Source organism: Corylus avellana, chromosome 4 (genome assembly GCF_965113065.1).
Source record: "Corylus avellana chromosome 4, dhCorAvel1.hap1.2, whole genome shotgun sequence".
Lineage (NCBI taxonomy): Eukaryota > Viridiplantae > Streptophyta > Magnoliopsida > Fagales > Betulaceae > Corylus > Corylus avellana.
Window position 1 is genome coordinate 33,519,339 of NC_142493.1, and position 23,739 is coordinate 33,543,077.

The 23,739-nt window shown below is 39.0% G+C and overlaps 4 protein-coding genes across 4 annotated transcripts; all 4 read right to left on the bottom strand.

Moving 5' to 3' along the window:
- Nucleotides 1–851: 851 nt before the first annotated feature.
- Nucleotides 852–5,342, bottom strand: LOC132178692 (Transducin/WD40 repeat-like superfamily protein). Its single transcript, XM_059591199.2, has 3 exons — nt 5,101–5,342; nt 3,117–4,887; nt 852–1,316 (listed from the first exon to the last, which is right to left on the bottom strand). The coding sequence occupies exons 2-3, from the start codon at nt 4,868–4,870 to the stop codon at nt 1,310–1,312; spliced, it is 1,761 nt and encodes a 586-aa protein (XP_059447182.1). The 5' UTR covers nt 4,871–4,887; nt 5,101–5,342; the 3' UTR covers nt 852–1,309.
- Nucleotides 5,343–7,228: 1,886 nt separating this feature from the next.
- Nucleotides 7,229–9,942, bottom strand: LOC132178644 (dicer-like protein (DUF936)). Its single transcript, XM_059591123.2, has 4 exons — nt 8,805–9,942; nt 8,393–8,587; nt 8,218–8,309; nt 7,229–8,125 (listed from the first exon to the last, which is right to left on the bottom strand). The coding sequence occupies exons 1-4, from the start codon at nt 9,585–9,587 to the stop codon at nt 7,414–7,416; spliced, it is 1,782 nt and encodes a 593-aa protein (XP_059447106.1). The 5' UTR covers nt 9,588–9,942; the 3' UTR covers nt 7,229–7,413.
- A 1,684-nt stretch (nt 9,943–11,626) lies between these two features.
- Nucleotides 11,627–14,143, bottom strand: LOC132178919 (uncharacterized). Its single transcript, XM_059591503.2, has 3 exons — nt 13,916–14,143; nt 13,240–13,361; nt 11,627–12,064 (listed from the first exon to the last, which is right to left on the bottom strand). Exons 1-3 carry the CDS (start codon nt 14,065–14,067, stop codon nt 12,045–12,047), a joined length of 294 nt encoding a protein of 97 aa, XP_059447486.2. The 5' UTR covers nt 14,068–14,143; the 3' UTR covers nt 11,627–12,044.
- Nucleotides 14,144–20,139: 5,996 nt separating this feature from the next.
- PG2 (polygalacturonase 2) lies at nt 20,140–22,451 on the bottom strand. The gene is made up of 2 exons (XM_059591885.2): nt 22,277–22,451; nt 20,140–22,163 (listed from the first exon to the last, which is right to left on the bottom strand). The coding sequence occupies exons 1-2, from the start codon at nt 22,337–22,339 to the stop codon at nt 20,337–20,339; spliced, it is 1,890 nt and encodes a 629-aa protein (XP_059447868.2). The 5' UTR covers nt 22,340–22,451; the 3' UTR covers nt 20,140–20,336.
- Nucleotides 22,452–23,739: the final 1,288 nt, after the last annotated feature.

Below are 23,739 nucleotides of genomic sequence, written 5' to 3' on the forward strand. Positions count from 1 at the left end.
TTTTTAAAAATAGTCTACATCGCTCTCTCTATTTTTTGCTTTTTTTTTTTTTTAATCTTTGTAAAAAATATATATATATATTGATGAGAGAGAAAAATATATTTTTTTAGCTCACCAATTTTTTTGGCTAAAGTAATAGGGTTTTCAACGGAGTTTGTTGGACTGGCAAAAAAAAAAAAAAAAAAAATGGAAAAGGATTTTCTATAAAGGTATGTTCACGTATGAGATTTTTATTTATTTATTTTTACTTCTCAATTATCTATGAGATTCTTCTTTTCTTTTTAAGGCCACAATTATCTATAAAGAATATATATATATTTTTTTTTGCTTAGATGCCTTTGTTTAATCATTTTCGTTGTAATGTGCTTAACCAGCTATTGGTTGGTTGGATGTGATTAGCTTGGGTGGAAAAGAATGGAAGAAATGAACTTTACACGGTAATTTATGTTGTCTAGTTTCTTTGGAAAAACTGGTAACTATAATAGAGAAATGTGATATTTTAGCAAAATATTTGTTAAATCAGATGTGAATATTCTTATCTCGTCAGTCTACAACATTGGAACAACAGCAAATCAAACATGGCAGCTCTTTCAAAGCTAAGGAGCAGGTTTTGAAGGCTATCTTTTGAGAGGTTAGGAGCAGAATCTTGGGTGGGAGGAAATTTCAAAAGAATGTTACTAGTTTTGTTTATTTTGATTTTTTTATTTCTACAAACTTTCTTCCGCAATTGATTCAGAAACCTTCATCCCAATTTCATGTTACATTGTAGTCAAATTTGCACTTGAATTTCAACATCAGATGACCAAATCAGTATGAGAGTTTGAGAAAGAACCCTGCTTTAGAAACCATCATTTTCCACAAGACATTCTCTTTTAGCCATCTTCTCTATAACATTGAGGAAGCTTTCATTTGAGAAAACCAACTTGTCAAGCTGAAAGGACCAAGCACAGAAAAGAAGATGAATAATACAGTCAAACTGCCAAACTGCTCTAAGTCTTTGTCATACAAAAAGGTCAAAAATAATTGTAACACAAGCCGAAGTACACTTCCAGCATAGAACCTGATGACACCAATGATACTTGAGTCCAAAAACTCCCAGAAGTTTGGCCACCATAATTGTAGTGCTGCCTTCATAATTTCTGGACTCTGACCAAACAAGCGTACTGGTATTCCAATGAAGGAACTCATATCACAATATTTAACTTCAAAGGCACAATTTTGCCCCCCTAGTCCGCTGGCTTCCATTTCCAAGACGAGTTGATCTGATCAGATGATTCAGCTTCTAGCCCCATTTAGAGCTGGAAAGCAACTAGTCCCTGCAAGCCAGATTTAAAGAAGTTAGAGTTCCATAATGCTAAATGGCTTCACCAATTTATCACGTGAGTCAATATTGTGGGATAAATGCGAAAGACAAAATATCAACACGGGTGTGTGTGTGTAAGCAGTTGCAACCCCAGGTTTAATGGGATGATTTAAAACACATCTTAGACATCACATATAAGCTGTAAGGAGAGTAGAGGGTAACGGAAGAATGATTTCATAAGATATGAAATTGGGATAAATTATTATACATGAAGATAAGCTAAAAATTTATTAAATTATTTGTACGGAAACCAAAAGCAAAATTGTTATAAAAAATTGAAAATGACGTGAGAAATACATGAAGATAAGCTAAGAAATAATAAACGGTAAACTCCAAATTGATGATACAACCAAAACCATTGTTCTGAGGGGGGAAAAGGGAACTTGTAGGATATGATTAAAATTGCAGAAAATATCCTGCATACAGTAAACTCCAAATTAATATGTTACATCACATGATGCACCACTAAACTTGTCCTAGGCATAGAAGACGGGAATGAAACTACCACGTGTTCCTCAACAGGGTTACACACACAGAGGTAGCAAGCAAAGCATAGGCAACTAGTTTTTCTTTTATACACATAGCTCCAATACAAAAACATTATGGCAAAAAATCTAAACAACATAAATGAATGAAGCAAGAAAAACTTTTTTGGAAAAGGAATTTGGAGATCCAATTCATTATCTATCACTTTATATCCTTGAAGTGTATCTAGCTCAAAAAACTAATCTCAACAAACCCAATAAATATTAAAAAAATATATCTATTCAAGAAGTGAACTAGAGGTGGTACCTATATTACTAATCAAGGCACCTTAAACTCTCACTTCCAGGTCCTGGCAGCTTCCTTCATCCTCTACTTATCCAACTACATTATGCATACACTTACCCATTCTTGAGTGTATTGCTTACAGCAGATAAAGAACCAAACAACAGCAAAATGGCCTAATTTGCTACATGGGAGATTAAAAATGATGATGAGAACAGGTGCTGGACAGTGGGGCAAGAATTGAATATTTTCTTGCTTTTTAGAGGAATTATTTGGTCATTTTGTTTTGTTGACACCAAAAAGACAAAGGGGGTAGTTGCATCAAAACTCTTGTCTTAATAGGCTAGGAAGGTCAGGAGAACAAAGGAAACAAGAAATTCAATGTGCAACCACTTTAACTACTAGATTCCTTCAGTAACAAAGCTATTAACGGAAGTATAGAACCCTGGCTAATAAGGAGAATACCAATAATGAGTTGTTCCAAGCGGGTGAATAAACAGGATGTTAAAGCATTAGTTGCTTGAGATCTGTGGTCAGTCAGGCCCCTTCATCTCAATTAGAGCTTCAAGGTGAATATCCTTAAGTGCACAATGGTTAGATGGCAGAAAACAGCTGTTCAGAGAGCACATAATGGACTAAGAGTCTTAGTCCATTAACAAAAATTGATGAAAATGATGTCACAAAGTTAGAGCAAGTATCTACACAGACCTCTACTCCAAGGATGTTATGTTATTTCAGTCATCATACAGAATAGCTAGGACTTTTTACTAGAATAATACCACACTTTCTAAACAAGATGCTTGTGTTTTGCAATAAAAGGTTGAAATATACATTTGTGTGATACTCAAAAGCACATAATTTGTCGTGCAGCAATAAAATAACTAAGGCACATAGCATAAAAGATGCATATATGATTGAGTCAATCACAAAAGTTTTGTAGTCTAATATTAACGTCAGAGAATGAGTCAGTGAGAGGTTTACTCACCAGTATTTGATCAATCCGTCCCAGCCGCATGTTGCTACCTTGCTTTGTTCCAACGGATGCCACTCACACCCAATGCATACTCCCTCGTGGCACTTGAGAGTTCTGAAAACTCTGCAAGTCTTCCAATCCCAAAACCAGCATTTACCCTCACCATCGCCCGACATAACGAACCTTCCATCTGGTGAGAAATTGACTTGGCAAGCATACCCAGCAGCAATGTGCCCAGCAAACCTCTTCTTCTTATTGAGCTGAAACCTCTCCCTCGTGCTATATATAAGAATCTGATTATCCAAACTCTGCGCTGCAAGATAATTTGTACTAGGGTGAAGAGCAATCGACGGCATAGAGTGCATATGAGGCTCACTAATATACTTTATAACCACAGGAATCCCAAATTCCCATACACGAAGCGACTTGTCATCACTTGAAGTGACAAACCTCCTGTTGTTATCAACAAATGTGATGGTATTAACGGCCCCCAAATGCTGATCATACTCTTGCGTGATCTGCCCAGAGTTCATATCCCACTGAACAATCTTCTTATCACTCATCCCGGCTAACAATACGTGCTGCTTATCCTCGTCCGGATTAAGCCTAACCACGTAGGGTATCTTCCCCGTGCTGAAAGACGATATTACTTGCCCTGTCTCAGTATCCCAGTACTTGATATGCTTGTCATACCCAGCAGTCAAAAACTTGCTCCCGTCATTGCAAAACCAAATATCCCGAACTGCCTTGGAGTGGCCCATGTAGGTCCTCATACACTTGCCCGAATTGAACACATCCCAAATCTTCACCTTCGTGTCCATCCCAGCCGACAAAATCAAATGCCCATGTTTCGGGAAGAACCGAATAGCGGACACGCCCTTGGTGTGACCACTCCAAGTATGCACCAACCTCTTGGGTATGTAACAGTGATCGTTTGTGGCCTTGGCGTCCTTGGGCGGCGCAATCCAAGACCTACCCTGATAGTCCTTCTCCTCCTTGCCATGGAACGTGCTCTTATCGGGAACAGCCTCTGGCTTCTCGCCACCTCTCTCCCTCTCTTCACCCTTTTTCTTTGCATACTCCTCTGCGTACTTCTTCTGCTCCTCCGTGAGCTCCGTTTGAAGGCCCTCCTTCTTGCCCGCCCAAGGACTCTTCCTATTCTTCATCAACCATGTGTCGCTTGCCGGATTATCAAGCTCGACCTCATCAACAACCTCATCGGGTTCCTTATCCTCGGCAATTTCCTTCTTCTTCTCAATCTTTCTCTTCTTCTGCTCATGCTGTGGAATGCTGTAGACAGATATGGCATCGTTCTGTTGCAGAGCATCAAGATCACCGACGTAGTTGTAGCCGGCGGCACCTGAGGGGTCGGCGGCATAACCGTACTTGTGGAAGGTGTTGTATTGCTCATCGAAGACGAAGGACTCAATGTGGGCATCCTCAACAAAGCCGAGCTTGTGGTTGCGCATGCCCTGGGCGATACCGTCCTTGGCATAGGGGTGGGCAGGGCCGTAGATGGGAGCCCAGAGCTGGTCGTAGGTAGGGTTGAAGGCCACAGCGTGCTGGGTCGGGTCAATGGGCCTGGATTGAACCTGGTGAGCCTGCGCCACAGTGAGGGCCAGCATGGTGTCGTCCACCTTCGGCGCCGCAGACTTGCCGGCGAGGAGACGAGGCGGGGAGGCCTCCGGCGACGAGCTGGTGGAATTAGGGTTTTGGGTTTGGTCCTCTGGCGAGTTTTGGTCTGAGTACGTCTGGATGAGATCCATCGAGGCGTTCAAGGAATCTGAGAATATTATCATATACCAACATCACTATAATACCCTAATCCGGAAAACTTTCGGTAAAAGTTGAGGGTGAACAAAACTTAAAATTGAAGTTAAATTCTCAAAGAATGTAAAACCCTAGGCACCAAATCAGGGAAGCAATCCATGGAAATTCGAAGAAAAAAAGAAAGACAAAGCAAAAGAAACAAAGAATGAGAGAGATGCTTACTTACCTCGAAGTTTTTTTCTCTTCTCTGGAAGGAGTTAAAGTGACGCTTTCAGAGAGAGATGTACATAAATGAGAAAGTTAGAGTTATCGCTTCTCTATCGTTTCTCGTAGTCGGTAAACGATGGAGTTAAAGTTACGCTTTTGGGGAGAGCGAGAGAGAGAGAGAGGAAAACTCCGAGCAGAGGAAGAAGGTCGCACCAGTTCAGGAAAAGAGGATTTTTTATCGCATGTTTTTCCCAGGCCTTTCCGCACAGTATTTGGAAATGACTTTTTTGCCCTGAGTCAATTACCCATCCAATCAGTCTAGTGGGCGGTTTTTGCGTCATTTCAAAAATTTTGCTTGCCGCTCTCGTCTCCATCTCCCTTCGATCGTCTTCCACCCACCTTCGTCAGAGACCGAGAGTCTACCAGACCAGCTCATGCAGGGAGAAACACAAGCACACTCAACATGCCCAACCACATTCAGGCCTTTCTACCCACTCCTTCACCAAGAACTCCTCCTCCCTCTCACCCTCGCCGCCTTGGCCTGCGTCCTCCAATGGCGTGGTGGAGGCCTCACCAACCCCACCCCCCCCCCCCCCCTCCTCCCCCAACGCCCATCACCACTCCTCACCGTCCGGTTGTGTCAATCTAGACCGTGGATGTTCCGCTTCGTTCCCGTACTCCCAAGGCTAGAAGTTCGACCACTGGTCCAGGTTCGGTTTTGTTGTGCAATTCTACGCTTTTGGGGTTCATGTGTTTCTGGGTCCATGCGAAATTATACCCTATTTGAAATCCATTGACATTGTAGTATAACCCTCTTTGTGCAGGTTCTTCTTTCACCTCAAATTGTAGTTTATTCTCCAAGCATACTGCCTGTAGAATTTCAGCCTTTTCAGGTGTGTGGAGTGTCCTGTTTATTTTTTGTTTTTCATTTGTTAACATAATTCTAACTCTTAGAAAAAAAGAAAAAAACAACAACTTTTTTGCTTTACTTTTGCCATAGACATGTCATGTACCGTGACTGAAAATTGCTTTCAACCTAATGACTGTCAAATCAATTGCTTGATAGTGCAGCATTTGTTGTGATCTATGGGATTGCAATAATTGCATTGTGGACTGAGGTTTGGGGGTTGTTGCCAGTTTGAAAATATATCCACCATATGCTGGTGCTGCTATATTAGCAATTTAAGGTTTGTGAACTACTGTAACCAATTTGTTGCTGCAACTTGGAGTTGATTCACAACCATCTTTGTTATCTTTTCAAAAGAAAGGCTATTGTTTGTACATTATAGCTTTGGGGCTTTGTGGCAGTTTTATCCTCTATGTTAAAATCACCATGTATTTTGTGGTTCTGAATGCTTTTTTGCAGCTTATGCCCTTGAGAAAATAAATCCATAGAAAGAATTAGAAGTGCAGCAAAAATTTGGAATAAATCCTCAAAATCAAGCATGTGCCTCCCAACTAGTGTTTTTATAAAAAGCAATTTTTTTTTGGTAACGGAAAGTAAAAAAAAAAAAAAAATTATCATTGTGCACTTTCGAATTTTCTTCTTAATTTTGGTGGGATTTAGTATAGTCAATTTATATTTAAAAATAAAAAATGTACGTCTGATTGTTAATTATCAAGTCCCATCTTAAATATTTTTATAGTCTTAGTTTATTCATTCCACGAGCTTAAATTTGATCTTCCTTCATTTGCAGTGAATCCAATCAAAATTTGTGACATATCTATTGAAAGAGCAACTTTGCAATCCATCACAAATATTTTGGCACTGATGGACTTACCTATTCTTAATTATGGGTTTTGGAATGGATTGAAAATCCATTTTATTAGGGTGCCCAAATAACACAAAAATTTATGCAGCTTAAAAGATGGGTGTTACGTGATTCACTTGTCTCAAGAAGGTGAGTCCCACATTTTAGGATGCCTGGGGCAAGATTAAATGTTGCTAGGCTCTTTTGCCTCGTTGGATTATTCATAGGCGTTCCTGGAAGATATCATCATTTTATTTTCATGCTCAATGAACACATAGAATAGAACATATAGAACTTGTCTGGCTCAATGAACACATAGAATAGAACATATAGAACTTGTCTTGCTGCATCTTGGTCAACGTCAATGAAAATGCAAATTAGGCAACACATGCAGTATTGGTCAAAGGGAAATGAAAGAATATATCAATGAGACAATAATGCTTCAAGCCATACAAGCCTATCACATATGAGATTCGACAAATGCAACGGAATCTCCATATGGTTGGGACACAAACACTGCCAGAAGTTTCACATAAAAATAATTTGATACACTCTGCTTACATTCTATATGCTAGTGACTTTCAGGGATTCTTCATCTTGATCCTCAACTTCCGGGCTATCTGTGCTGCTTTGGGATGAACAGATCGCTTATTAGCGTCGCACTGCTCTACCTCCACCCAGTTAATAATTTTAAGTATGAGAGATTGAGGAACCTTTCGAGCATCCCCCTCTGCCACTCCTTTCATTTTCTTCATGCCTGTTTCCAAAGCCCTCTCCAGGAAGTCCATAAACCAGTTTCCAGCTTCTGTTTCAATCTGCTTCCCCAATTTGATTGTACTGGTTAGACTGCAAGAGGATGGTTTCTTGTTTTCATCATTCTCACCAACAGTTTCAAGCGGCAGTTTTCCAAGTGGGGTAGATGGTCCTTTTCTTTCCGAAAACGATTTTGGGTTGCTATTCGATCTCAGGAGTCTTCCCAGATTTGTCCTCTGCTCACCACCTCTTTCAGGAAAGGATGCAATGGATTTGTATAATGCATTTCTCCGTTTAGATAATGTTAGTTCTGAACTTCGGCTTTGGTCCATCGAGTTGGGTATGATTTCGTGCAGAATTGGGGACTCTTCTTCGGTGGGGCTATCTTTCTTTTTAGCCATTTCAGAGGCTGAAGTAGCTGCTTGAATGGAGACCATGTCTGTCACTGCTTGCACAATTTGATGATGAAATTCGAGAAACTGATCAAAACAGGCTGCTGGAGAGTCAGGTCTAGCTGATTTGCTCAAGTTTGAAAATGTCCTATAACCAATTAACCATGCATGTATATCAGCTGAATTGAAACTAATTAACCAACGCAAAATAACAGTAAAAGTTTATGGAAGGTATTATACTTGAGAGACCGAACTAATGTCTCAGTAGCTGAGGCATCTCTCAATGCTTGAAGGGCAATCTTCTGAGCTGTTTCTCGCTGCTGCACCGCATCCTGTAAAACATAAAAGTGAGAAAATGGAGCTGAAAAAATGAGTTAAAAAGCTACAAGAAATGCAGGACTTAGGGAAATTTCACCTTGCCCAATGTGCTAAGTTTTCCAGGTAAGTTCATGTGAATACTGGTGCTGATATCAGAAGTTGAATTACCGCACTCAGATTGTGATTGAGTAGTCATCTTAAAGTTGGAGTTCTGGGCATCTCCAGCCACATTGAGGGAAGCTGCCACTCTTGCACTCCGCGAACGTGGTGTAGGAGTCGAACTTTTCTTTTCCTGCAAGGAGAAAAGGCATTCTCACCAAACTGGTGTGGAAAGTTACCAATAGAGATGCATGTTTTGACTTTGGTCAGCAAAAGCCTGCAATTCTTTTGAAATATTGGGAAGTTGGAAAGGTGGCTTAAACAGAACAAACATTCCATGGAAAAACATAAATAGCCATGCAATGTTTCTTTATGAAGAATTAAATGGCAAAGAGGAACAATGTACCTACAGTGGAGTTGAAGGGACTTATTGGGATCTTAGGCTCTCTTTCGCAAACACTCCTGCTCCTTGTAAATTTGGACGCAGAAGAGGCTACACAGCTTTTCCTAAGCAATGCAGGGCTTTCTGCTTTGGTATCCATCATCTTCGCCAACAGCCCACCGCCAAAAGAACATCTAATACCCGCACCAGAATTTCCATCCTTCCCAACCCTCCCTCTTATCATCGGAGACATGGGAAAATTATTGTTCCCATTTTTCACAGAACTGCCACGCTCTTTCACCGGAGTACACTGATCGAAGTCCAAATTGACCGGCTTGCAAGCCAAGGGAGATGAAACTCCATCTGTCCCATTCGGTCCTGTTCCCCACGAACCCCTTCTGTTAGCTGAAGGCTTCGAACTGGACTTTGGCTCACCTTTCTCTCTAAGACCCATTAAAGGCTCCGGCGTGCCAAGAAATGGGTGCCGGCCTGGAAGTGGTTTCGCACCTTTAATGACAGGAACCGGAGATCCTGGTTCCAATCTATCGACGTAGATGAACTGGCCTAGCTGCATTTTATTGCTGAGAACAAAATCATTATGTTCAGAGGGAAGACTGACATAGATTGAGTGGGAAGAATCGGAAAGTTTGATGTAGAACCCGTGCTTCGGCCAGAGATTCTTCTCGTCAAGATCGGCTGGGACGATGTCTGTCACCTGCAAAAGCGAGTTCCGGTGCTCGCTAGTGGCTTTGACCCCTGTGTTCATTCCGTCGAGAAGCTTCAACAGAATTCCGGGTGCCAATGTTGCCATGGCCTTTGAGAGCCCAAGAATTACCTCAAGAATTGAATTCAGAGAAACTGAAGTGACCAAGAAACCCAAGAACCAATAATTCAGCTCTTGCAATTAATTTGACTGGAAATCAAATTGATCTTGCAATTCTATCGCATTAAATGAAATTTTCAGTGCAATAGGTGAAGACCAAAAAACCCAAAAGATTTTTCTGACAGATTGATGGACTCAAAAACGAATTGACTTCTTGGTTCTGAGTTTTTCGGAGTTTTCATCGCAGGGAAAGTTGCCGTTGGCAACGGTAAGTAGCTCGCAGAAAGAGCCAACTTTTTAAAATTTAGATTTTGGGAACGTTAGGCAACGGTCATATTTTGTTGGTGCGTCATGTCGTAATCATTTTGAATCACCAAATTGAATCTACCGGTTGCTCACTTGCTTTACTTGTGATTTTTAAATAATGGAGAGCCTTTTACCAGCGGGCAGCGGCTCTCAGATTAAAGGCGTACTAGAAGTCGTTTTGGGGATTTTCATTTTACTTTTGGTCTATTTCTGTTAAATAAAAGCTATAAAAAGATTCATTAAAAAAAAAATAAAAAAATAAAAAAATAAAAAAAAACCTATAAAAGGATGACCTTTGATTGGGTGGAAAAATTATCGGATGGAACAGGATCATTTAAAATGAAATGAATTGAAATTATGATTAATAATTTTTTACATGACGTGCCAACCTAACATAAAATTAGAGAGTTAAGATTTTATACAATCAAGTTTGAGTCATTTAAAGTCTATCCAAATTAAATTAAAATAAACATGTCAATCCCGAGTAAACTCGCTTAATACATGAGTGACCCATATAACTCATATAAATTAAATTATATATTTTTTTACAATTGAAAACAAAATCCTAAAAGGTTAAAATTCATATAAATTAAAATTCTTTTTTTCATTTAAATTAATATCCATGTCAAAACGGGTCAAATGAGTTGGTGTCTAGATGAACTCAACATTGTTTATTGAATGAGTTGTGCAAGTCGAGTCAACTCAATACAACTTGTTTGTTAAATGGGTTACTCGAGTCGGGTCAAGTCAACCCAACACAACCTGCTTATTAAACGGGCTATGCATGTCGTATTGTGTCACTTGCCTACTTAAATAGGTTGTATTAAGATCGAAGAGTTTGACCCATTTAATTAAATAAGTTATGTTTGGGTTAACCCAAACGCCAACATGAATTGCTTGCATACTTGAAATGGAGCAAAAAATTCATTATACAGACAAGATTTATTTTTCTTGCATTGCATCTAATAGTATATAAAATGCAATGTTATTTTAACATAGTACCATTTTATTTAAGGTTTTAAATGAATCTAATTTGAATCATGAAACTTGGATCGAAGAGGATCCTGATCTTAGTCGAATTGGGTTTGCATTTTGACATCCCCATGCAGGATCTACATTAGTTTTTTTGTTAACTAAGTGACTAGTTTTTTAAACCAGGTTATTGTTAAAAAGAACCGAGGGAAGGGAAGATGTGACCTATAAGCTACAAGCCCACCCATGAAAAGAATACTGTAATTTCCAATGTACCTTAGGTACCTAGACACCATCATTCATTCTCCATTGTTAACTATACTCAACTACACCCTTGAATTAGTTGAGCTAGGTAGACCTAATTTTTAGTGTTGAAGTACTTATTTGCCATCGAGACCTATCTATTTAAATAAGTGATAAACGAAAAGCCCGATATCTGCTCGGACAAGTGAGTCCATGAAAGCTTTCACTTTTGTCTTTTGTTGAGCGGCAGGTAACAAAATTGTTAAAAATCTCTGTCCAAGAAATAGAAGCTATATCTATTATTTCTCATACCTTCCATATTTGATCCAAATCCCATTAGAACAGGAAAGGGAAATAGCAATCGGGCAGCAAGCAACAAAATTACTAGAAATCTCAATCTAAGAAATAGAGGCTACATGCCTATTATTTTTCATACCTTCCATATTTGATCCAAATCCTATTAGACGAAGAAAGGGGGAATCAAGGGAGCGATCAACATTGATCTAAATCCTATATGATTCATAAAATCGGTGAGAAATGTTCTTCACCAAAGTGATATCTGGTATCATCCACGGAGATATTAAGGGTTATCTATCTCATGGTACAAAATCATTTTTCATACATTCCATAGGAGGTGAATCCGAGATACAAGCATAAAAAAATGATTCACCAATTATGCCAAAAAAATGAACTTTAGCAAATTGTGGAGTTACTCATCAGGAGAGACCCATCTCTTTCCAAAAACTCTTATCGCAGTGAGAGTGGTGAAGGACACTATGATAACCTCAAAAACAAAGAGAAAGGGAACCCATCTCTTTCTAAGTTAAATATCAAGTTCAACCACATTAGAAACATGCAACGAAACAAAATCTGATGCTAACTTTTTGTCTGGCTGGTACCCAGAATAGGAACTCACCGGCCATGCTATAGTGTTGTTGCAAATCCTGCAATGAAACAATAAAATACAAGGTCAATGACTTAAAATGAAGGCAACTTGTGTCCTAATGAACAGACTAAGAAAACAAAGGCTCTAAAGACACGAGTGTTTGACATAGTTCTGAACCATCATTGCAATGGCAACTAACTTTAGAAATCGATAAAGGCAAACAGAAATCCAAAAAAAATGGGATGACAGGAGACATTAACTCAAGTTACAAACTAGTTCATGCAGCCACAACTACACAATATGGTCTAAGGAGGCAATACTGTTTGACATGGTTCATATAATGCCTCTTCTTCCATCTTGAAAAGTTAGATACTAGAAGTTGCAAAGGAAATTGGAAATTAAATGCATGAAAAGGAGAGAGAGGAGAGGCATAAGAAGCTAAATTATGTCTTTTTCAGCAACAAATCCAATATTATGACATCGCATTTCCAGCTATACAGAACACAACAGCCTCCATATGTTTCTAGCCCTTGTTCTCCCACACCATCGCATCTCACATTACATGCTCATCCACTTGCTTTGGCAAAAGCATTTGTTTCAACACAAAATGTGTTATGAGATAAAAGGAATCTACACAAAGCACTTATTGTCCCCTCTCCCAAAGAAGGAACGCCATAATCCATCGATACCCACAAGCCAATTTCTAGGTTCTAAAAATTATGTAAGATGACTTGTAGCAAAATAGAAAGCATGAGAGGCCTAAATGTGTTTGATGATTAATTTCAAAGCCCTTCTCCAAAACATTCACTCGCATGGTAAAAAGAATTTCAGCTGTGTTAGAGAAGGCCCACTTTTTAGGTGAATTATCTTCCAGTTGAACCACTATAATCTAAGAAAGAAACATCCAACTGAACTCCTCACAAAATAGAGCAACAAAAGGGCCATACACTTCAAAGGTGAGAAATCAAAAAGGTCCACCCCCCACTTTCAAATCAATACTTCCTGGCATCCTCAAATGATCAACAGATCTGTCCAACATATCCTCCTTTTTTTGTCATGAAAACCACTATCATCCATATCAACAAGGTGTAATTACTTGGTATCAAATCAGCAGTCAGTTTGTGGACCATTTTCTACAAAGCAAATGGCCTTAAGTGATTACAAGTAGAGGTAAATGGATAGATGTTTGAGAGCACAACATGAAATGATACTGCAAAAGTGTAAAACCTATACCTTCAGATAGACACCCCCAGTTGTTATTTTGCACAGACAGCAACGAAGCGAACAAGGCAGAAGCAGTAACGCTGTGCAATGGCATCAAAGACTGCTGCACAGCAGTCAACTCCACAGGAAGCCTATAAAGCAACATTATAATTATTCTAAGGCTCACACTACAACATATTTAACATCACATTTCGTTTCTCGGAATGCCCCTCAATGTAATATTATCTTATTTTCATTAAACATTTCACTTATCAAAAATGAATGGTCACAAGACAAAGTTGAGACCCATGAATTGTATTGAATAATGTACCACGCAAAGAAGACTAGATGTATCAAATGTAAATGCAGGAGAATTGGAAGGAGGGCGGGGGGGGGTTGACCCAAAGTCTCACATAAACCCTAATGCGCCGTTTGGTTACTGAGAAAAAGAAGTAGAATAAATCAAACTGAAACATCATTTATCAAACTTTTATTGTTTGGGACATACCCACAAGCTTAAAACTTGGCCAGGTTTCTTCGTCAATCTTCCAAATAAAGAAAAGAAATAAGAACACAAAGACAACAGATCCTCATTCCCTTACTTTTTCCACAGTTTTCTCAGCAACCAAACAGAGTGAAGTTTTTCTCTTTCAATTTACTTTTGAAAGAACTATCAACTGGGTACGGAAAATGATAAAAGCGTAACCTGGAGAACATGCGCTTCTGAACAGAGAACCGGCCATTCAACTTGGAAGCTTTCGAAGCGAAAGGTGATGGAGTAGATGCCGTACGGCTCAGTAGGGTTTTTGCAGAAGCTAAAGAGCTTTGAAGGGTTCGTCTCGTACAGTTGGCCGCCATAGCTATTCTTCTCTGCTCTACACGAAGCCGCTCTCAGCCTCGCTGCTCGCCTGCTTGGAAAGAAAGGGGTTGTTTATGGGCTGGGTTCCAAAACATATGGGCTTCATTGTAGGCCTGCATTTGGACCTGAGTTCGCTATTGGGCCTATTGTCGGCCTCATGGTTAGCAATTGAATGGGGCAAACGTTGGAAAGCACAATCTAGGGCTTTCTATTTGGTGAGGTTAGTGGGATTACTGGGCCTTAAGAAAATTGTATGAGCAAATTCACACGAAAAAAGAGATTGCCAATTAGGACTTTTTTCAATGATGGGTATGATTGGCATGATGCAACTGAAAAGCTCCTACTCTTTCATGTATTTCACAAAATTACGGATTCAAATCTCGTGCAATAAAACTGCCTAGTACACGGTGTAACGAACAACTTCATGTGAGAAAACACTCGGGCAGGCATTTAAGTAACTCGAGCTGTCGAGATATTTGCCCGAAACAGATATTTGCACCTGATCCCCATCCCAAAATTTCTAGTTAAGAGCTATCTATGAACACATTTTTAATGCCATTTTGGGAATTGATTGCAAGCAGGTCTGATGGGCACCAGCCCGAATCACATGTTTGTCCCGTCACATTCTAATGGGATGAGTAATGAGTTCAAGTGAAAAAAATGTTTGCCACATTTAATAACGATACATGAATAGACCACTAGGATAAGAGAAGATGGAGCACTTTGGCTGGATATCATGGCCATTGATATGATCTATGAGCATGAGCTTCATTTGGGACATGGACATAGACAGGTCACATTTACTGTCGTTGATGTAGAAAAAAATGTCATGAAATGTGAGGGTTACACCCTCGCTACTTGGACAAGGACAGCACATGGTAAACTGCTTTTGCCATTAGAAAAGGCCTGTAATAATTGTATGATGCATGATTTTTGACCACATTAGGCCTTGAAATTTCAAACACCAATCAGGAGAGCATGATCCGGCACAGGCAGGCGCCACAACTGGTGGAGAAAAGTTGGAAGCCACCCAGTGACACCAAAGGGTAGGTTGGCTTTTGTCAACAGAGAGACGGCACAATTTCTGCAATATTTTTCATGTTTGGACATCATTCATTCTAGCTTCTTCTTTTTTTTGACAACTTAAAACAGTATTTTGATGCCAATTGCACAACATTTATGGGAGTCTGTAGCACTTGCATCAATTCTGTACTGGGAATTACTTTTCTACCAACAACTTTGAAAATCCATACTCTTCTACAGCAGCTAGATGAGCTCAACTAATTCCCAAGCTTTAGCACTGTTGCAGATATTCCTCATCCCAGAATTGTACGCTGCAAGTGCTGCCCCAACAGGAGTTGCATTTGTTGACCCTCTTTCTCATATATGAGCATCCGATGTAACCAAAAGTAATGTGGAAAAAGAAAAAAAAGATATATAATTTCTGGTCATTTTCAGGGAGACCCACACTTTGGATAATATAGAATTGTTGGGACACTAATCAAGTATTATATTAACCACTCCTGTTTGTGATATTGTTTTTTTAATGTGGGACTCAATCTTTTTTCATGGGGTTTTTATTTCATGGTCTTGAATTTGGTTTACCAAGATACAACTTCAAAACAACTCAATCAAACAAAAGAAAATGCGACAACATCTGGATTGCTATTATTACCAGGAGTGGAGAACAGACAAAAAAAATAAAAGCAAATGGCAAAATTATTGCCATTGTACGAATTTTCACTCCATATTTATAGGATCCAACAAAAGGTTGGGGCCTGACTGCAATATATTTGTCTTGGCTTATGCTATGCCTCGAGAAAGGATTTGCAGAGCTTCCCTTTTTATGGGACCTTTTTTTTATGGCTCCCTAGCTAGCTACCATACTTATGGCAAAGGGTGGTCTTGCTGAGATAGTTCACAGCCTTAGTTGGTTGAAAGAACTCTCTCCAAGCCTTTGTTTGGATAAATGAAAGAGCATTGATACGAGTAACATATGGAAACAACCAAACTCTTTTGTTGTTTTTTTTTTAATTAAAAAAGGTAGGCCGGAGAAACTAATTGTAACTATCCTACTTGGGCGTGACTATTGTAGCACCTATCTGCTGGGAGCCGATGGGAACCGCAGACGCTCCTTTAAGTCCGACTGAGTCATAGCTTGACCCAACCCCACCAGGGTATTAATAAAAATCAAAGTGATTAATACTAATCAGGCATATGTGGAGATTCTCCATTGTTGGAGCAAAAGGTGGCTAACCAAACTCTTTTGTTGTTACTTTGTCTTATGATTGGATTTGAAAAGTATTAAATTGTATATTGGGCACATCGTGCTGCGGTTTCTGACGAGCCTGGCTTAAGGGTTGAATTATATATAATAGTACTAATTACAAAACCAGCAAAAACCAAAAAAGAAAAGATAAAAAAATTAAAAATTAAAAAATTAAAAAAAAAAAAAAAAAAAAAAAATTGCTGGTCTTGAGAGTAGGAGCCTTGACACCAGACAAATCCTTGTGGGTTGCAAACAGAGGGTATATATATGCACCTTTGACTATTTCTTCAAGCCACTACAAACAAACCATTAAGTAGCTGGTACATCCTGGAATGTCTTAGCATTTGCAGATTTTTGGTATTCAACCCCGAAATTCACAACTTGCTCAACAGCATCAATATGATGTACCAGATATCTACTCGGCTAGTCCAGGTCAAGATTGCAGATCCAGGAGCTCACCAGTCAGGCCGGATTGATCAGGCTAGCCGTCGTCCCGATTGGGTCAAGGAAGCTAACCCATTAATTGTATAGAATGATCATGTTAAAATATTAATTAAATTATTAAATTTATTATTTTTTTTTAATTAAACTTTTGAAATAAATAATCTTTATCGAATTGCTCTCAACTCCGGTCTTGTCTCACCAACAACTTTTCAATGAATGGTAGTTCGGCTTCATACTTTGTTAGAGTCGTACCCCATAAACAATTAATACCTAGCCAAAGTTGCATTCCACGAGGGGGGGCCTCTGCGTAAGGGGAAGATATGCCATCATTTCAGGTACAATCATTTTTCCTATAATTGTCCTAGCTCTCTTATTTAAAGCAACTTCATCCTTCATCCTTGCTAACTTATTCATCGGATATTTTCTCTACTACTAATATCCCCAACAAGTCTTCAACGGATCTTACACCTTCTAACTATGTATCAGTTCTTGACGCTTATATATATATATATATATATATATAGGATTCTATATGAGACAAAGATGACTGTTCTAAATGTTATTGGTGATGAATGATCAGGTCTCTTTAATGGATGTGGATCCTCTCTAATCTATTTTAGACTGAAGAATATTCAGTTAATGGTCAGAATTCATCCACCCCAGTTGGGATTGGGTGGCCGGCCATTGAGGGTGGTTTGACCACCTTCAAGGGCCAAATCAAAAAAAAAATAATAATAAAAAAATTTTGCCCTTGAAGGTGATCGACCTACCCCTTAAATTTTTATTATTTTTTTAAAATTTTTAATTATTTTTAAAATATATATAATATATTTTATTTTATTTTATGGGACTGTTTCATTTATGAGTTCAAGATTTTTATAGGAAGATTATGACCATTAATTAAATATTTTTCGATTTAAAATAGACAGAACCAGGGCAATTAATCAATGTATTATAAAAGTTTTACATGAGACAGTTGAAACAGTAAAGATTTTCATTCATTGCTGAGATCTTGCTCCCTGGTAGTGCGACAAATGTCACTCAGTGAAAGGGAAACTATATTTTTTTTCCTATTATCAACACTAAAATATGGTAATAATTATAATTGAGGTTCTTTATTGTTTGCAGACCACAACTAAAAGGCACAGCAGGAGAAATGGGAAAAGGATCAGGTTCTTCTGTTGCTCTCTCATTGAAGGCGAACCACAGCAGGCTATTATTAAGGTGCTGGACCCAATGACCAAGCAGAGTACTAAAGTTGTTGTAGTGCATGAAGAAGGAGAAGAAAAAAAAATGTACCGAAGTAGTTGGTGGTTGCCTTGGATCTTCCACCATTATTATTTTTACGATAGGAGAAACGCTAAACAACCTAACATCTTTTTTTCAAATTTTCTTTTTCAAATGATTTGGTCTGTTCAAGAAATAAATAGGTTTAGAGTGCGTTTGAGATTGCGATTTCACAAAAATAATCTGCGTTTTTAAAAGATATTACAAAACATAAGGCATCTGGCATTGCGATTTAAAAAAAGGAAAAAAATCTGCGATTTCAATAAGCAGACTAGGAGGTGCTTATTTGAAAAAGTGCAAATTTAAACCAAAATCATGAATTTGCATAACAAATATTTAATAAAAAAGTATTTTTTAACATGTTTTACTAAATGCCTTTGCGATTTTAAAAAGTAACGAGCTATTTTTAAAATCACACTTGTTGAAACCGCAATTCTAAACGTACCCTAAGATTTTTTTTTTTTTTTTTTTTTTTTTATCTTTTTATTTTTCTTAAATGAACGTAGGATCCAAATTATTTGGGAGAGAAAATTTAAAAAAAAAAAAAAAAAAAAAAAAAAAAAGTGTTGGGTTCTTTACCATTTCTCTTACAATAGATTGAGGTTGCACTCCATAATACATTAATACTATGGATCCTGATCTCTGGAATTTTTTGTCTGAATTTCTTAAAATTCGGGCAGATTTTTTAGCAGCTCAAATGTAAGAGCCACCTGCTTGGCACACAAGACATGCACCACTGACCACACCCTTTTCTTTATTTTTTTTGCTGGAATTTTTTAAAATTCAAGAGAGATAAAGTGATTCAAAATGTACGTGTGCACATGTCATAATTGAAATTAAAACTATAAACCAAATAGAAGTCCCCCCCCTGCCCCCTTTTCCTTTCACTTTTCATTGCTGTAAACCAACTTTCTAGAGGGTCAAAAGGATGATGAGGTTTTAAACTAATAGCATAAAGCAACGTTTATTTAATCATGGTGATCAGTAAACTAGTCGCCACTCCACTTGCTCTAAGAATTTCATTGTCATAAAGTATAATAATTCATTTTAAATCAGACATCAGTCATATAATCAACCAAAAAATAAGACAAGATATGAAATGACCTTCTACCTAAATTACTGAAAAACTCAATTAGAATATAGGATGATTATACATAACAAATCACATTAAACTATAGCCCTTGCCCAAGATAGTGTAGTGAAGCGGATCAAGATTTTCAACAATTTATTATCTAAATAAGTTTTAGAAAACAATTATCAAAGACTTTGTATGGGATGCACGAGTTGGTGGCTAAATAGAAAATTGTTGAAGCTGATGTGCCTTACCTAGTTAGTAGAATCATTTTTCCTTGCATTTCACTTTCAGTGCTCCTTTCTATGGAGTCCAAGGTTGCAGTCCCCATTAGCTGCACTTAGCCAAGCTGGGAAATGGTGTTAAGAAAATATGATTATTTAAGTCTATCCAAGCAACTATCAAGTCCCAATAATCATGAAAGTAGGGCCATTTTGATGGGATAACCCCCCCTTTTGTTTCTATATTTCTTCCCATTATCTTTAACACCTCTAGAATAAACCCTACTTTTTAAGGTGCCCTTGAAACAAAGGGTGAATTTAGAAGATATCTGAATTTCACAAGCAATTTGAACATAAGCATTAAACAAATACGGCCATTCCCAACAACAGCTGTCCCATTCCCATAGCCTTCCCCATACAATACAAAAGCACATCTTGGAGGGTCATTGGACCACCTCATCCTTACTCACATGATTTTGTTTACATGTCCAACCATCAATCCTTTGCTACTTTCTTTAGTTGGTGTTCAAATATTCTCCACACTTTGAATCTCATCCTATATATATATATATATATATTTCTTTTCTTTTCTTTTCCATTCAAAAAGAAATTTAAACGTATATATCATGATAAGTGTCACGTAGACTGTCTGAAGTTGTAAATAGACGTAGCAAAAGCAATACAAAGAAATAAAGTGCAAAAGAAATCAACAGGAAAAGCTAAAAACTTCTTCTTTTTTTTCATTTTCCTTCCAGTTATTTGGGTAGATTTAATAACATTTACCAAAACTCAAATTATATATAGCACCTTCCAAATGTAAAGTAAACCATAACTTGCTTTTCCTGTCAAAGCTAAAAATTCTTAACTTAATAGGGACTTCAAATTAATCAACAGGGTGTGTAGCCGGCATCTAAGCTTTCTTAGCGACCGGGTAACCCAATATATTAAAGCAATAATATAGCTTAAGCTAAGCACTTAATCGGCGAGTGTCCAGGTCATATCATTCTCGAAAATCCAGTGGCAAACCTCGATCCGCCCCGGACCCGAACCCAAAGCCAAGAAAGCTCCATGACCCGGGCTCCAAGACGACGTGTCCAAGTGACAGATGGCAACACCGTGATTAATCTTGGCCTTAGAACTCGGGTCCAGTATATCCGCTTCGTAGACCCGAACCTTCGGGACCGAATGGCAATAGTAGAGCAGGTAGGGGAACAAGCTCTGATGACAAGACACAGACTGCGTCACTTTTCCACCGTTGATCCCTTTGACCGATCCGACCATTATGTTCTTCTTTGACCCGCTCACGTTCTCGGTTGATCGAACGACGACGTTGCGGCCAAGGACTGAGGTTGCAAAGTCGATCATGTCCTCCGCCGACCCGACGCACCGCTTGGTCTCGCCCTGGGTAGGAGCCCTCTCGCAGTCGCTGAGCGACTCCAGCATCATACTCTCCATGCTAGAATTATCACGCGCGTGGAAGATCCTCTTCATCTCAGAGATCTTGGAGGTTGAGAACGGTAATTTGGACGAGATGGACCGGGGCAAAAACGACCTTTTGGGCATTTTATCTCTAATGTCCGGCATTGGCATTACCTTCCCCTTCTTCAGCATCGACTCCCGAAAGAATTTGCCCGGCTCCACCCACCTTTTTACCAAACTGCCACTGACCTGCATTGTAGTGCTCTTCTCCGAGCTCACATTGGTGTACCTAGAGAATGTGATACCCTTTTTCGAGTAGTCCTTAAAAGTAGTGTTCACGCCGTAAATCTTGAATCCGGCGGTCTGGCCCCGGGAGCCCTGGCCGTACCCAGTGAACTTGTCTGTACCGATATTGAAGGATTTACCGTAATTGGCGAAATTGACCTTGGCCCCGTTCGAGTTCTTAGCGTAGCTCTGGAACGAGTCGTCACCCACATTGGCGTTCTCTCTGTAATTCGCGAAGCTATCAACGGCACTGTTTCCTCCGTCCCCATAGCTCCTGAAGTTGTTCTGGGGATTGTTCTGGTCCTTCCCGTAATTCGTGAACGTGTCGTTCGCGCCATTCGACGTTTGGCCGTAGGCCGCGAAGTCCGACCCGACGACATTCGCACCCGTCCCGTAGTTGTTGAACTCGTTCGGAGCCCCATTGCCGTTCTTCCCATAGTTGCTGAATCTCTGGTCACCGGCGTTAGCGTTCTCGCTGTAGGTCGAGAACGTGTGGTCATGGCCATTGGAATCGTCAGAGTAGGAAGTGAACCGGAGATTGGGGACGTTCACATCGCCGGCGTACTTGGAGAACACGCCGGAGCCGCCGGTAGCCCCGGTGGCGTAGGTGTTGAAGCTCTGGTCCACCACGTTGCCATTGGGGGCGTAACTGACGAAATTGTCCTTGTGGCCCGTCGAGTCTCGGCTGTACCGGCGAAACGAGTCGACGGGGATGTTCTCGTCGCCCGAGTATTTCTGGAACGAGTCGGTCCCGCCGAGCCGATCCGTGCCGTAATTGGTGAAGTTCCGGTCCGAGTACCCTGCAAAGTTGGAGTCCTTCTCGTGCTTCTCCAGACTCGGCGATAAATCGGAGAAGCAGAGCAGGTTCGCCGAGGCGCAGAACGCCGGCAAGTGCGAGGACAGATCGCTCTGCGCCGCGAGCTTGGCGAAACTCGCCGAGTCCACCGCACTCAGAGGGGACGCCTTGGAAAGCAGAAATGCTGGCTTAGGCTGACTATTTCGGATCTCTTTGTTCCAATACCGAACCAGATACGCTCTTGGGGTAAATGGGTTTTCTCCGGCGAAAGAACCGCCGTCTCCGGCGAAGGCGAACCCAACCTGCATTGACAGAAAATGAAAACACGAGTGAGACAGTGAGGCAGTGCCAGAAACAACAAAGTTGGAGAACAAAAGAGAATGTGAACCACAGTAGTGAGACTCAGAGTGCTTACAGTGAGAGATGAGAAAAAGATAAAGAGGAGCAGAGGAGTCATGGGGCTGAGTTTTTTGTGCATTTTTTTTTTTTTTTTTTTTTTTCTAGAGGAAGAGAAGGGAGTGACTCGTGAGAATGTTGGTGGATTTGTTGGGTTGTAGTAGGCAGAAATTTATATTGGTGTGCAGAGAGAGAGAGAGAGAGTGCTTGTGTGTGTATATGCGTGTGCGCGTGATTTGAAGGGGTTTTGGGGGTTCTGATCCTGCATTTGTGAACTGTACCTGCAAAGATATCTAGCTTTACAAGCTAATTAATAATTATCCTTCATTATTAATTGGAGGTTTAATATTAATTAAAATAACCCCAATAACAAAAACTAGTGTTATTTGTGTGTTTTAATTTTGACTTGGGTCAAGTAATTTTTAAACCTAACAATATATATTAAACTATTAACAATTTTTTAAGGAAAAAATTTGGAAAATTAAGTGAGGCAGCTGGCAGCCCCCCGGCCAACACGGCAACACCTACCTCCGTCCCTGTTTTTCAAGCACCTTTTTCTATACCTCCTTATTCATATGTAAACACAAAATATTGATAATGGGTTTATAAACAAAAAAGTACATGGTAAAAAAAAAAATGCATAAAAAAAAGGGAGAAAAATAAATATAAGAATCAAAAGAAAGATGTGGTAATTTTATATTCAACCAGTCAAAAATATACCATCACAATGATAACGACAGTAATAAAACCATTTGATATAGGGAAAGAAGAGAAGAGGGCTAGTTTTTAGACTCCAAACAAGTACTCGTGGCCTTACAGGATTCACATTCGACTAGTCACATGTTGTTTTGATTAGTTAATATATATATATTTTTGAGGCTAAAGTCATTTTTCCATTTAATATTTTTTTCTTTTTCAAAGTACTTACATTCCAAATTTCAAAGTTATGTAGATGTTTTGTCTTATGTTTTTTACGTTTTAACTTCTAATAAAATATGCACATTACTTTGGAATTTGGAATGTAAGTAATTTGAAAATGGAAAAACGAAAGGGTAAAGATAAAATAGAAAGTGGAATGTAGTACTCTGAAAAAATTGGTAACTAAAAAAAAGAAGTAATTTTTAAACTAAAATGAAAAGTAAAAAATTCTAAGCATAATGTGAAGGATACCCAAAAGGAAAACATGCAACATGCATTACTAAAAAGTATCACTGCCTATGTATAGCAACACATTGGCTTGGTTTGTTCTTTTGTTTTGTCTTATGTTTTTTTTTATTCTCAAAATAATAATATTAACAAAAATACTCTTAAATATACAAAAGCAAATTTTTTTTTTATATCACATCAAAATACTATTTTAAGCTAAACACAAAAAAATACTTATAAAATACATTAACAAACAGAACGAAAGATTATTATCATCATTGGACTAAGCACACAAAGTTTATGAAGTTTATCTATGCCTTAATATATGGGCCTAAG

Coding starts and splice junctions, on each gene's coding strand:
- LOC132178644 (XM_059591123.2), bottom strand. CDS start 9,587: ATGGCAACATTGGCACCCGGAATTCTGTTGAAGCTTCTCGACGGAATG. Junction 8,588..8,804: donor TAAGTCCCTTCAACTCCACT/GTAGGTACATTG, acceptor TTCTCCTTGCAG/GAAAAGAAAAGTTCGACTCC. Junction 8,126..8,217: donor ACATTAGTTCGGTCTCTCAA/GTATAATACCTT, acceptor AATTGGTTATAG/GACATTTTCAAACTTGAGCA.
- PG2 (XM_059591885.2), bottom strand. CDS start 22,339: ATGCACAAAAAACTCAGCCCCATGACTCCTCTGCTCCTCTTTATCTTT. Junction 22,164..22,276: donor TCTTTTTCTCATCTCTCACT/GTAAGCACTCTG, acceptor CTGTCAATGCAG/GTTGGGTTCGCCTTCGCCGG.
- LOC132178919 (XM_059591503.2), bottom strand. CDS start 14,067: ATGGCGGCCAACTGTACGAGACGAACCCTTCAAAGCTCTTTAGCTTCT. Junction 13,362..13,915: donor CAGAAGCGCATGTTCTCCAG/GTTACGCTTTTA, acceptor GTTGCTTTATAG/GCTTCCTGTGGAGTTGACTG. Junction 12,065..13,239: donor CTGGGGGTGTCTATCTGAAG/GTATAGGTTTTA, acceptor GTTTCATTGCAG/GATTTGCAACAACACTATAG.
- LOC132178692 (XM_059591199.2), bottom strand. CDS start 4,870: ATGGATCTCATCCAGACGTACTCAGACCAAAACTCGCCAGAGGACCAA.